The sequence below is a fragment of the Mya arenaria genome, chromosome 12 (assembly GCF_026914265.1).
Source record: "Mya arenaria isolate MELC-2E11 chromosome 12, ASM2691426v1".
Taxonomy (NCBI): Eukaryota; Metazoa; Mollusca; class Bivalvia; order Myida; family Myidae; genus Mya; species Mya arenaria.
This window is the reverse complement of record NC_069133.1, coordinates 28915335-28931422: the sequence shown is the minus strand read 5'-3', so window position 1 is coordinate 28931422 and position 16088 is coordinate 28915335. Positions and strand designations below refer to the sequence as shown.

At 36.2% G+C, this 16088-nt stretch overlaps 1 protein-coding gene across 3 annotated transcripts in view; it reads right to left on the bottom strand.

The window, feature by feature from the left end:
- Positions 1 to 15357, bottom strand: part of LOC128211565 (fibroblast growth factor receptor-like 1) — a 77126-nt gene extending 61769 nt beyond the window's left edge. For 2 of the 3 annotated variants that reach the window (XM_052916509.1, XM_052916513.1), the window contains exon 1: positions 3813 to 3956. In XM_052916509.1, the coding sequence (XP_052772469.1) occupies positions 3813 to 3848 (36 nt within the window). In that variant the 5' untranslated portion in view covers positions 3849 to 3956. Of the gene's footprint in view, positions 1 to 3812; positions 3957 to 15143 lie in introns of those variants that run through there. The other variant, XM_052916510.1, reaches the window with a different exon arrangement.
- Between the last annotated feature and the right edge of the window lie 731 nt (positions 15358 to 16088).

The following is a 16088-nucleotide window of genomic DNA, read 5'->3' as shown; positions in this document are numbered from 1 at the left end:
AAATTACCTAATTTACATGATTTTGCATACGTTCATGGGCCCACACTACAGATATTGTCTTCAGTTGAGTTTATGCTCAAAGAGAGACCTTAATTATATTCTCGAGACGTATCCCCCATACATCATCATTGACAGAACGTCATAACCGACATAGACGCTTAGAAAACTGATTTGAATTTAAACAATTCTTCACTTCAAGATTTTTTTGTTAGAATGTCAATTTAAAAATTACACAGAAACAGTACCCAAGCACGCACCCGCACGCATGCACGCACGCACGCACATACACACGCACACACACACGCACATACACAATAAACACTGTCTGTTACAACTGAGAATCATGTGAGTCAGACGTATAATTAGAAACAATTAAGATGTTACTATAATTTAAATCCAGTGTTTGGCCATGACCAAGTACATTTATTATGCTGCAGGCACTTGCTATAAGATCTTATGCCACTCTTTTCTAAGTAATCTTGGTCCTAAATTTCTTAATGTAACATAAATTATGTAACACATTTCCATTTGATATCGTTATATTCGTATCCTATTTGCCTTTAATCAGTTAGGTTTTAGTTTTTGCACGACATGCTGTTTACCATGAACCAGTCATTCCACGAGGTATGCACACGTTTCGAGGCGAGATGATGGATATTAAAAATAACGACATGGGCAATAAATCTTAATGGTCGTATGCAGATTTCACATTTATGAGAATTATTCAACACTATTTGTGCCGCATTTTGAAAGAAAAGCCCCGATTACTTGATAAGGATATAAATTTACGAGGTAATGAATGAATTATCGACTATGTGCCACAGTGGACGCAGCTATAAAATCTTCCATGGGACGAACGGTAGCGAGTCAACCCGACCGCCACGTTTTCAAAAAGCATAGGGCAGCGATGAAATATGGCCTCATTTGAATAAAAAAACAGTTATGAATGATAGCGGTAAGTTTAAAAGGTGAAATTATACTGAAATAAATCAAAAAGAAGAACGGATGCGATGTATTTGTTACTTCATTTCGAAAGCGCGCAAGACTGTATAATTCTAGAAAGATGAAATATGTGACTTCTTTAGTTGACAGTATGACGCCGCGCATAAACGAATGGAATGTTTTGGCAAGGTGATCATTACATTTGTTGGTGTCTTAACACAGAGACAGTTAACAAAGATGTCTTCAGATAAAGTCATGTTTCGTAGTGGAGCCATTGTCCATTTATTTTCTTCTTTTCTCTTTTTTTTTGCAGTGTAGAAATATTAACGATTGCTTTTTGTTTTGAGGTTGGCGATTGATTGAACTGTTGCCTAAATAATGTAGTGAAACCAAAATAGATTCACTCATCAAACCAAAGCTCCTCTTCATACATTTTTATTTACAATATGTCGTTGACTTCACCTGATAATCTGGGGCCAAACGTGAATAGGTTCTTTCTGCTTCTTAATTTAATGAAAGCTGGGACCTTTCACTTTCACGCATCGAGCTGATAAGCCCAGGACGAAACGACAAGACGTCGAACCTTCCGTCAGCACTAGAAATGGAATTGTGCCCTTATCTTGATCCTGGAATTATTTCATTATCTGCCACCGTGAACAACAAAGCACAATAAAAAAATATGAGACAAGCACATTCTTTGTCTGACTCTGCGTCACTACATGGATACTTTTAGACAGAGATGCACCTGCTTTAGATCTAATTTCTAAGAATAAATAAAACATGGCTTCTATGTAAAAAACAACAAAGAAACTACAGAGACAAGCCAAATAGCCTAAAATTAAACCATAATCCTGGTTACAACGACACGATAACACCAACCAGACAAGAGACAGAGCCACAAGACAACAACCACCAAATAAGAATCACATATGTAGCGCGGAAAGACAACAGCCATCAAACAAGAATCACATATGTAGCGCGGAAAGACAACAGCCATCAAATAAGAATCACATATGTAGCGCGGAAAGACAACAGCCATCAAATAAGAATCACATATGTAGCGCGGAAAGACAACAGCCATCAAACAAGAATCACATATGTAGCGCGGAAAGACAACAGCCATCAAACAAGAATCACATATGTAGCGCGGAAAGACAACAGCCATCAAATAAGAATCACATATGTAGCGCGGAAAGACAACAGCCATCAAATAAGAATCACATATGTAGCGCGGAAAGACAACAGCCATCAAACAAGAATCACATATGTAGCGCGGAAAGACAACAGCCATCAAACAAGAATCACATATGTGGCGCCGCAAGACAACAGCCATCAAACAAAATACATATATGTAACGCCACAATACAACAGCCACCATCAAACAATATGCAACTATCAAAGTGTCGTTATTGATAATTGGCACGGTCAGTGCAAACTGAGGATGAACTCACTGCGGTCTTAATCTGGTTTACGGGCGCCCAACCTGGCACGGTCAGTGCAAACTGAGGATGAACTCACTGCGGTCTTAATCTGGTTAACGGGCGCCCAACCTGGCACGGTCAGTGCAAACTGAGAATGAACTCACTGCGATCTTAATCTGGTTAACGGGCGCCCAACCTGGCACGGTCAGTGCAAACTGAGAATGAACTCACTGCGGTCTTAATCTGGTTTACGGGCGCCCAACCTGGCACGGTCAGTGCAAACTGAGGATGAACTCACTGCGGTCTTAATCTGGTTTACGGGCGCTCAACCTGGCACGGTCAGTGCAAACTGAGAATGAACTCACTGCGGTCTTAATCTGGTTTACGGGCGCCCAACCTGGCACGGTCAGTGCAAACTGAGGATGAACTCACTGCGGTCTTAATCTGGTTTACGGGCCCCCAACTTTGCACGGTCAGTGCAAACTGAGGATGAACTCACTGCGGTCTTAATCTGGCTTACGGGCGCCCAACTTTGCACGGTCAGTGCAAACTGAGGATGAACTCACTGCGGTCTTAATCTGGTTTACGGGCGCCCTAACTGGCACGGTCAGTGCAAACTGAGGATGAACTTACTGCGGTCTTAATCTGGTTTACGGGCGCCCAACCTGGCACGGTCAGTGCAAACTGAGAATGAACTCACTGCGGTCTTAAACTGGTTTACGGGCGCCCTAACTGGCACGGTCAGTGCAAACTGAGGATGAACTCACTGCGGTCTTAATCTGGTTTACGGGCGCCCAACCTGGCACGGTCAGTGCAAACTGAGAATGAACTCACTGCGGTCATAAACTGGTTTACGGGCGCCCAATCTTACACTTGCCTCGAAATGTTATCAAAAAGAGAGCAAAAATAAGCAATGTACTCTCGGAGCCAGCAGCAGCTTGAATATCAACAAAGAACTCGATATTATTCAATCACCGATGTTTCCTGATACACTTATTGTCGGAAATTGTTGTTTAATCTTGTGTTTGATCATCTGAGCGTGAGTCTTGTTGATACCTATATACAGGCTGTTAATATGTAGTTAAGAGAGGAAGCACCATTTGACGGCTACACACGTGTGAAGGCTGATAGCCAGGCTTTGAACTTATCCTGGATCATCCGGATGATGGTAATATATTCGATGTTCTTACAGAAAATGAAATGAGTTATTCGAGGATTTGGATCTTACATGAAGTATAAATACAATAAGTCACATAGTAATTTACGACATCAGTGTTTAGCTGTTGGTGTTTTTTAAACGTAAACAACTATAATATACTATTTCATTGTGTTGTTTTTAGCACTAACTCTTTTACTTAATTATAAAAGACGTATAACGATTTGTATTAAATTAGATTAAGAAGCCAATTAAACTGAGCAGTAAAGAACATTTATAACTTTAATTCTCACCATATGATCATAACTCCGTAACTGTCCAGTCAACATCTATATCACATTGCTGAAACTAATTTCGTATTCCATTAACGGCAGTATTTCCACCTAAATCATAGAAATGTTGTATTTACTCATAATTCAAGAGAGATTTATTTAACACTTAAGATCGCAGCACTTGAAAACAAAACTTTAACATGGCTCATTGTAACCCATTAAATGTGCAAACATTGTTATGCAAGAAATGTGGGCTTAAATGTTATTTATCTACGGAGTTGGCAAAACCTTTGTGAAGTTTTACCCCGCTGATGGACCGCTGGCTTGGTAGCGTACAGGAGATAGGACCTAAAATCTGGGTCGTCGAATCTTCCATTCCTAAACAAACACTGCAGTTATCAGCTACATGAAAATATCATTAGAGATTTACATTATGACAGACAGGCAGAGATTAATGCTTGCATTGTTGTACATGTAGAGATCCCAAATGCTTTTTTGGGCAAAACAAATTGTGCTTGTCTATTTTCCGGCGACGGTTTACCTGCAATTAATTTACCTGTCAAAATTTCAACAAAACATGTCATTTCAATCTTTTATAAAAACCGAAAACAAGCAGCAGAGTGGATTTGAAGATATTTCACTTAAAATAAAAGATACCAGTACACCGGATACAGCTTTATCATAATTATGAACATGAATTCATAAACCTGGACTCTTCAGATTTGCCGAATGGCCAAGTTTATATAGAACACAGAACAAAAGTTTATTTCCACACATAACATCACACATATATACATCAATGAAGTTGAAGATGATAGTCCATGATCATTTCCATTATTAAACATTTTCTTGGCGGTTTATATATGTTTTTAACTAGTTGAGATATTTCACAGTAACAGAAATAGTAGAAAATGTTAATCAAAAGAATTATTACGTAGAAATCCTTTTACCACTATTTAATGGTTGGTACTAAAACATATCATAATTATATATTTATATATTTGTTTTATATGTGATACATGTGTCAAAATATTCATATATCTTTATACTGCACGTGTCAAAATATTCATATATCTTTATACTGCACGTGTCAAAATATTCATGATACTATACGTGTCACATCTGTCAATTAAGTTTGATGTCTGTGTTACTACGTTTTGGCAAATTTGTCAACTAACGATGTTTTATATTATGATACCAGATATTCATGTTGCTACATTTGGCACCGTTGTCAAATTATCAACCTTCTATATATGACACATTTACCAGCATGATCAACCTTCTATATATGACAACTTTGACAGCATAATCAGCCTTCTATATATGACAACTTTGACAGCATAATCAGCCTTCTATATATGACAACTTTGCCAGCATAATCAGCCTTCTATATATGACAACTTTGCCAGCATAATCAGCCTTCTATATATGACAACTTTGCCAGCATGATCAGCCTTCTAATTATAACGACTTTGACAGCATAATCAACCTTCTATATATGACAACTTTGACAGCATAATCAACCTTCTATATATGACAACTTTTACCAGCATAATCAACCTTCTATATATGACAACTTTTACCAGCATAATCAACCTTCTATATATGACAACTTTGACAGCATAATCAGCCTTCTATATATGACACATTTACCAGCATAATCAGCCTTCTATATATGACACATTTGACAGCATAATCAACCTTCTATATATGACACATTTACCAGCATAATCAGCCTTCTATATATGACAACTTTGACAGCATGATCAGCCTTCTATATATGACAACTTTGACAGCAAAATCAGCCTTCTATATATGACACATTTACCAGCATGATCAACCTTCTATATATGACAACTTTTACCAGCATAATCAACCTTCTATATATGACAACTTTGACAGCATAATCAGCCTTCTATATATGACAACTTTGCCAGCATAATCAGCCTTCTATATATGACAACTTTGCCAGCATAATCAGCCTTCTATATATGACAACTTTGACAGCATAATCAGCCTTCTATATATGACAACTTTGACAGCATGATCAGCCTTCTAATTATGACAACTTTACCAGCATGATCAACCTTCTATATATGACAACTTTGACAGCATAATCAGCCTTCTATATATGACAACTTTGCCAGGATGATCAGCCTTCTAATTATGACGACTTTTACCAGCATGATCAACCTTCTATATATGACAATTTTGCCAGCATAATCAGCCTTCTATATATGACAACTTTGCCAGCATGATCAACCTTCTATATATGACAACTTTGACAGCATAATCAGCCTTCTATATATGACAACTTTGACAGCATAATCAACCTTCTATATATGACAACTTTGACAGCATAATCAGCCTTCTATATATGACAACTTTGACAGCATAATCAACCTTCTATATATGACAACTTTGACAGCATAATCAACCTTCTATATATGACAACTTTGACAGCATAATCAGCCTTCTATATATGACAACTTTGCCAGCATAATCAACCTTCTATATATGACAACTTTGACAGCATAATCAGCCTTCTATATATGACAACTTTGACAGCATAATCAACCTTCTATATATGACAACTTTGACAGCATAATCAACCTTCTATATATGACAACTTTTACCAGCATAATCAACCTTCTATATATGACAACTTTGACAGCATAATCAGCCTTCTATATATGACAACTTTGACAGCATAATCAGCCTTCTATATATGACAACTTTGACAGCATAATCAACCTTCTATATATGACAACTTTGCCAGCATAATCAGCCTTCTATATATGACAACTTTGACAGCATAATCAGCCTTCTATATATGACAACTTTGACAGCATAATCAGCCTTCTATATATGACAACTTTGCCAGCATAATCAGCCTTCTATATATGACAACTTTGCCAGCATAATCAGCCTTCTATATATGACAACTTTGACAGCATAATCAGCCTTCTATATATGACAACTTTGACAGCATGATCAGCCTTCTAATTATGACAACTTTACCAGCATGATCAACCTTCTATATATGACAACTTTGACAGCATAATCAGCCTTCTATATATGACAACTTTGCCAGGATGATCAGCCTTCTAATTATGACGACTTTTACCAGCATGATCAACCTTCTATATATGACAATTTTGCCAGCATAATCAGCCTTCTATATATGACAACTTTGCCAGCATGATCAACCTTCTATATATGACAACTTTGACAGCATAATCAGCCTTCTATATATGACAACTTTGACAGCATAATCAACCTTCTATATATGACAACTTTGACAGCATAATCAGCCTTCTATATATGACAACTTTGACAGCATAATCAACCTTCTATATATGACAACTTTGACAGCATAATCAACCTTCTATATATGACAACTTTGACAGCATAATCAGCCTTCTATATATGACAACTTTGCCAGCATAATCAACCTTCTATATATGACAACTTTGACAGCATAATCAGCCTTCTATATATGACAACTTTGACAGCATAATCAACCTTCTATATATGACAACTTTGACAGCATAATCAACCTTCTATATATGACAACTTTTACCAGCATAATCAACCTTCTATATATGACAACTTTGACAGCATAATCAGCCTTCTATATATGACAACTTTGACAGCATAATCAGCCTTCTATATATGACAACTTTGACAGCATAATCAACCTTCTATATATGACAACTTTGACAGCATAATCAACCTTCTATATATGACAACTTTTACCAGCATAATCAACCTTCTATATATGACAACTTTGACAGCATAATCAGCCTTCTATATATGACAACTTTGACAGCATAATCAGCCTTCTATATATGACACATTTGCCAGCATAATCAGCCTTCTATATATGACAACTTTGACAGCATAATCAGCCTTCTATATATGACAACTTTGACAGCATAATCAACCTTCTAATTATGACAACTTTACCAGCATGATCAAACTTCTATATATGACAACTTTGACAGCATAATCAACCTTCTATATATGACAACTTTGACAGCATAATCAACCTTCTATATATGACAACTTTTACCAGCATAATCAGCCTTCTATATATGACAACTTTGACAGCATAATCAGCCTTCTATATATGACAACTTTGACAGCATAATCAGCCTTCTATATATGACACATTTGCCAGCATAATCAACCTTCTATATATGACAACTTTGACAGCATAATCAACCTTCTATATATGACAACTTTGACAGCATAATCAACCTTCTATATATGACAACTTTTACCAGCATAATCAACCTTCTAATTATGACAACTTTACCAGCATGATCAAACTTCTATATATGACAACTTTGACAGCAAAATCAGCCTTCTATATATGACAACTTTGACAGCATAATCAGCCTTCTATATATGACAACTTTGACAGCATAATCAGCCTTCTATATATGACAACTTTGACAGCAAAATCAGCCTTCTATATATGACAACTTTGACAGCATAATCAGCCTTCTATATATGACAACTTTGCCAGCATAATCAACCTTCTATATATGACAACTTTGACAGCATAATCAACCTTCTATATATGACAACTTTACCAGCATAATCAGCCTTCTATATATGACAACTTTGACAGCATAATCAGCCTTCTATATATGACAACTTTGACAGCATAATCAGCCTTCTATATATGACAACTTTACCAGCATGATCAACCTTCTATATATGACAAATTTGACAGCATAATCAGCCTTCTATATATGACAACTTTGACAGCATAATCAGCCTTCTATATATGACAACTTTGACAGCATAATCAGCCTTCTATATATGACAACTTTACCAGCATGATCAACCTTCTATATATGACAAATTTGACAGCATAATCAGCCTTCTATATATGACAACTTTACCAGCATAATCAGCCTTCTATATATGACAACTTTACCAGCATAATCAACCTTCTAATTATGACAACTTTACCAGCATGATCAAACTTCTATATATGACAACTTTGACAGCATAATCAGCCTTCTATATATGACACATTTGCCAGCATAATCAACCTTCTATATATGACAACTTTGACAGCATAATCAACCTTCTATATATGACAACTTTGATAGCATAATCAGCCTTCTATATATGACAACTTTGATAGCATAATCAGCCTTCTATATATGACAACTTTGATAGCATAATCAGCCTTCTATATATGACACATTTGCCAGCATAATCAGCCTTCTATATATGACAACTTTGACAGCATAATCAGCCTTCTATATATGACAACTTTGATAGCATAATCAGCCTTCTATATATGACAACTTTGACAGCATAATCAGCCTTCTATATATGACAACTTTGACAGCATAATCAGCCTTCTATATATGACAACTTTACCAGCATAATCAACCTTCTAATTATGACAACTTTACCAGCATGATCAAACTTCTATATATGACAACTTTGACAGCAAAATCAGCATTCTATATATGACAACTTTGCCAGCATGATCAGCCTTCTAATTATGACGACTTTTACCAGCATGATCAACCTTCTATATATGACAATTTTGCCAGCATAATCAGCCTTCTATATATGACAACTTTGCCAGGATGATCAGCCTTCTAATTATGACGACTTTTACCAGCATGATCAACCTTCTATATATGACAACTTTGACAGCATAATCAGCCTTCTAATTATGACAACTTTGCCAGCAAAATCAACCTTCTAATTATGACAACTTTGACAGCATAATCAGCCTTCTAATTATGACAACTTTGCCAGCATAATCAGCCTTCTATATATGACACCTTTACCAGGACATTCATACTCATATAATATAACACCTTTCCTAGAACATGCATACTCCTAGATATGGTGCCTTTACCTGAATATGCATGTTCCTATTCGGCCTAATATTTATTTTGGGCGGATTGTATGGGTTTTTTTTAACATTTTCAAGATTGTGTAAGATACGTGATCAAATTCAGTGCTTGAAATGCGAATGCGCTGGAGTGTGTTTTACACGTTTTGTCCTTGCAGTTACAATATACTAGATAACTGTTTAGTGACATTGAACAGTAATGTTAAAAAGGGAAAAACGTCCACTTAGTCGGGCTTAATCACGTGAAGGGATAACCATAAAAGGTCAGGTAAAACGTAGTTGAGACTTTGTATTTTGAGGAATGGAATCGGAGGCGTGTTTTTGATTTATGTCTTCCTAGTGCAACAACAATATCAGCCAAATGTCTGATAACATTGTTTGCTGTAGAGTCTTAGTGTATGCCACAATATGGCTGGTGCATTTCTGTTCATTTTTTTTTATGAGTGGAAAAACGTTCAATGAAAGTCATGATTAAAAAAAAACGAACCATTAGAAAACTGTTTTTTTACGAGATCATCCGTTCTTCGAAGTACAACGTATACTACTTACTTAATATGTTACATTTTTCTTCCCTATTTTGTATTCTCTGTTTTCAAAATTGAATGATTATGTGTTCGAATGAAAATGATCAAATATAAAGGAATATGAAATTTATTGAAGTTACAATTTTCAATGTCCTTGACGTAACGCTTTCTTTGTCCTGACTCTTACACGCCTTTCTTTCACTAACTCTGGGAATGAAGTAATAAGGCAAGTTTCAAAATCTATTATAATAGAAACAAATTCTCTTACATTTTGAAAAAAAGTCACCCAAGTGTTATGCATGTTTGCTCCGAGTAACCTAATATAATTGTTGTAATAATCAATTTCTTGTTATATTTCAGTTTTGTTACCGCAAGGACGTTCAATGAATTTTTAGAATTCATATGACTTTAACAAACATTTTTGCTAAAATATCAGAAATAAACAGCATAAAAATGATTTGATATTTTCCCTATTTTCTCTTGTGAATCTATGCTCAATTGAAACTTAAGCTCATATATGGCACCTGAATATTTATGTTAATGATCCTACATATGGCGCCTTTACTAGAATATGAATGTTCATATATATAGCGCCTTTACCAGAAACTGGCTGTTCCTATATATGGCGCCTTTACCAGAAACTGACTGTTCGTACATATAGCGCTTAACCAAAAACTGGCTGTTCCTATATATGGCGGCTTTACCAGAAACTAATTGTTCCTTTATATGGCTCCTTTACGAGAAACTGACTTTTCGTACATATGGCGGCTTTACCAGAAACTAATTGTTCCTTTATATGGCACCTTTACGAGAAACTGACTTTTCGTACATATGGCGCCTTAACCCAGGAACTGGCTGTTCCTATATATGGCACCTTTACCAGAAACTGACTGTTCGTATATATGGCGCCTTAACCCAGGAACTGGCTGTTCCTATATATGGCGCCTTTACCAGAAACTGGCTGTTCCTATATATGGCGCCTTTACCAGAAACCGGCTGTTCCTATATATGGCGCCTTTACCAGAAGCCGGCTGTTCCTATATATGGCGCCTTTACCAGAAGCCGGCTGTTCCTATATATGGCGCCTTTATCAGAAGCCGGCTGTTCCTATATATGGCGCCTTTACCAGAAACCGGCTGTTCCTATATATGGCGCCTTTACCAGAAACCGGCTGTTCCTATATATGGCGCCTTTACCAGAAACCGGCTGTTCCTATATATGGCGCCTTTACCAGACACCGGCTGTTCCTATATATGGCGCCTTTACCAGAAACCGATTGTTCCTATATATGGCGCCTTTACCAGAAACCGGTTGTTCCTATATATGGCGCCTTTACCAGAAACTGATTGTTCTAAATTTGGCGCATTTACTAGAAAATGAACGTTCTATACATGACGCCTTTACCAGAAGCCGGCTGTTCCTATATGTGGCGTCTTTACCAGAATATGAATGTTCCAATATGTGACGCCTTTACCAGAATATGAATGTTCCAATATGTGACGGCTTTACCAGAATATGAATGTTCCTATATGTGACGCCTTTACCAGAATATGAATGTTCCAATATGTGACGGCTTTACCAGAATATGAATGTTCCTATACATGAATATGAATGTTCCGATATGTGGCGTCTTTACCAGAATATGAAAGTTCCGATATGTGGCGTCTTTACCAGAATACGAATGTTCCTATATATGGCGCATTGGTTTCTATATATGACACCTTTGAAAACATATATATGCTTCTATGTACACATATGTCCTATTTGTCAGAATAGCAATGTTCAAAATATAACGTTTGTCACAATATCAACATCTGTGTGTGTTTATACGTGCAATGCATGCAATTACGCATAGATTAATTCATTATGCTATTATATGGTACACTTGACTAAAAAGAGGCTTAGCTAAACATCCTTACATTAAACGGGTCATTCTTACTTTAAGAAGTGTCACACAATATGGACGCACAACATGCCTAAGTTCCTTTGACATATTGAGCATATTGTATAATTTGTCCAACCTGTCAACTCCTTTTCCTGGACACAGTGGACAGACCCAGAGACCGAATAGTCATGTTTCATATGCAGTCACAAAGTGTCCAATTCATAAAAATAACACCAATGCCAGAATATCCTTGTTTCCTGTTTGTGACTTTTACGCACTTCTGTATCGATGTTGTCTGTGACACAAATTTCAAAACATTGTTTTTCAAGAAATACCACCGTTTATAATATGAATATTGCTGTTTTCTGTGCATGGCTAATACCAGAAAATATTCACTAGACCAAAACTAATGTAAGTAGTCCGTTTTAATATCGCTGCAATTCCTTTGTTTTGAAATGAAACGCTGTGATTTTTTTCCACTAGCGTGGTCAATTTAGATACACATCTGTAGTTTTAGTCAGTTTTGTGAAATTATTTAGCTAATGTGCTCTGAAGCGGAAATGCCAGAACCAAGGCAAGTTGCACGTGCAAATCGTGTTACGTTGAGAATAACTTACACACTTGAAATGTGATAGCACGTTGATAGTCATTCTTGAATAGCACAAAACTGGTCGTTTATCAATTGCAGAAAAATGCATAGCAATCGGGCTTTTGCAGACAGGAGTTTCCCATTTCGAGGTAACTTTTAAAAACACATTGCAGTTTAGAGATGATTTTAACGATTTGCTCACATAATTTAACCCAATCATAATTCATTTCCTTTTCCAGCGCGAAGGATGTGAGTACAAAAGAGAACTAGCTAAGTACAGAAGAACCGGAAGTGTAAATAATCTTCCATGCAGTCACGTGTAAGGGCGACGACAACAAGGTTGGATTTCAGTGATAACACTTTATAAAACAATGGATAACATACTAATAAATACTTGTTCTACATTTTATCTTTATGTTATTGGTTTCGTGCAAACGGTGGGCATACGAGATATCGAAAAGGAACAAAGAATAGTCCATGATATCGTGAGAATGTTGCTCAGTTGTTAACAGTTATGATGTTTCAAGTTGAATTAATTTTATTTTCAGTTTTGTCTTATTTTACTCTGTTTCAAATTCCGTCAATACAAAACTAGCCAAAACACAGTAATCGTGAATAAAGTTGGCAAAAAATGCCTTATGCGATTTGTTAAGTGTATATTATCCTTAGCGGTGACTGAATTTCAGTCCAGCCAAGCCCGGGTAAGACCCTCGTCCTGCGGGGACGGGGACTTGTTTCATCTTTGTCCGTGGGTAAGGATAAGTATTTTCAGCATGGCAAAATATTTGGATCTACTTATCTGAGGTGGGAGAAAGATTCTGATTCTATATATGGATAACATACATGTTATTCTCTAGGCACATCCTTTAAATAGTAGGTCCTATATTTGGTACAATGTTCATTTACGTATATTTACGGCACATACGGAATACATGTGTTCTGCCATTTCTTTCACTGACGTGATTATTTTAGTAGTGGCGTGTACTTTATGCAGTTTCACCGAGTTTTGTGATGCAAATACTGATAAATATCTTAATGTATGGCCACTTTAACTGTACGATTAATGTAAATTCAGAAATATACTGATTAATATTCACAAATAACGTATACTGGCAATTAATTAGTTCGTATAAGACATAATGGATCATTTGTGGCCAACTTAAGCAATGATATTTCATCAGTTTATTACGCACAGTAACTTTTTGCCGTATCTTTTAATTATAAATTAAAAAGAAGATGTGCGCGAGTCTGATAATAATTACATGTTGTTGTTTTTAACGATTAAATAGTGCGACGATGCAAATTGAAAACACGCTGTATAACCATTTCAGCACTTAGAGTAGAAGTTTTCAGTTATCAACGATCTACTTTGCTGTTGTTTTTGTTTTGGTACAGAAACAACACAAGTTGGTATAAATTCGATTACAAAAGGGTGGTTTTGCTAAATTAAACTTTAACTCCATTGGAACTGTTTATCAAATCTTTACATTAAGAAGTATGAAACCATGTTTGGAACAGTAAGTACTTCACAGAATGTTTACCTTTATTTTACCTTTTTGTACCGATTACTACTTTAACTTTCTTTTCACACCCTCGCTGTGTATATCGAAGACTTCTATGTTGCCCTGCAATGTTGCATAGCACCAACACCATTTTACCGCAAGCGAAGAGTGACAGCCAGTCATCTTATGCTTTGCTTGATCAGGGTATTCTACATCACAGTTATATACATCAGTACCCGGTCTTGCCATTTAAAAAAATGCATTTGTTTATCTGAAATATTTTGACATAGTTTATGCCTCGAATTAGATGTATTTTGATTAGTATAATATTTCTGTTAAAGTTATAAACAAAATACAGCATGCTACTGCAATCGCCATTTCTCAGTTTAATGATGCAGATTGGTGAGCATAGTTGTCCTAAATGTACCCATGTACGGTATATACGTGACACTCCTTACAAGAATGTTGTTGTTGGGTACGGCCTAGATACGAGGGACACTCACACACGCGTTAATACAAGAGCAGTTCACAAGTGTACAGCGTGCCTACATGCCAATGGCCGTACAGGACTTTATTTTACAGTCGTCATCTAGACCTTGTGTACGTTCTTCGGAAAAACATAGTATGCCTTACATCTAACCAGTTTAAAAACAAACAACCTTCCCTTGTCCTAGTTCCATTGACACTGCAAAGAACATGAAGCTGTACACCAAGACCTCGAACACTTTGTATTCTATTTAATCTCCGGACTATCATTGCTGGTGAGTATAAACATGTTCATCGAAATCGTTTCCCTAAACACATCTTGCTGTTGTTAAGTGTCAAAGACTATTTACACAGCGCGGATGTTCGGGAATACTGCACGTTATGTTTGCTAAGTTCTGGTTTTGGTTATGATATGTGCATTTTTGTAAGTCTAACACACAAAGACAATATAAGACTAGAAAGTGTTTTACCTTATTTAACGGCATATTCCGACAGTAAAGTGTTCACTATTTCATAATGAAGGTTAATGTCACCAAAGTTATAATATTCTATTTGCTTAAATGCATACATTAACGTAACGTTTAAAACGTCGTATTATTACGGTATTTAAACTCTATACTTTCCCTTGAACTGCCATTAATAAACGCTTGCAATTAATGTTTAATCGAGCAGTTTTATGACACAGATAAAAATAACACACTTCCATCATAAAACAAAAACGACTTGTAATTGAGCAACTTGTTAACTAGACTTGAACGAACAATACAAGTCACGTGATCCAAGGAAACTATGACGTTCCAGTTTTGTTTGGTGATTCAGATATTTCTTACCGATTTCAAGTCCAATGTTTATATCTCGGGCAGGCTAATTTTGTACAGCGTTTTGTGTTCAAGTGTTGAGATAATACAAGTTTAAGATTTTTATGGACTTTAGTTTGACGGACTATAATGTGAATGCTTAAAAACCATCCGGACCTTAATTTTTTTTCATTTTAAGCATCGTTCGAAGAAGACAGATCTATGTTGAGTTACTGTGTTTACATATGAGTATTGCACCTCAAGCATGTCCCTTTATCCGAAAAAACATATGAACTGTATTTAATAATAGTCGTTTAAGTAAACCCCAACGCATCCAATAAAGCATTCAAATTCAACTCTATGTACATATATATTTGAAATTAAAACATATGTGCAACTTTGTAGTTCGATTCCCATTGCATTCATTGCGCATGCGCATGCCTTCGAGTTGGCCTGCGTTGTAAAAATAGCTTGCGGAAAAGGCCTACTTGTTTAAATAAGCCTTCAAATTGATTGTGTTTATTATTCACATTGTCTGCTTGGGTGTGATGGCTCTGTTTTGCATAATTATTCGTTTTAATTAGAATAGCGTTAATGTTTATTTGACGTTACTCACAA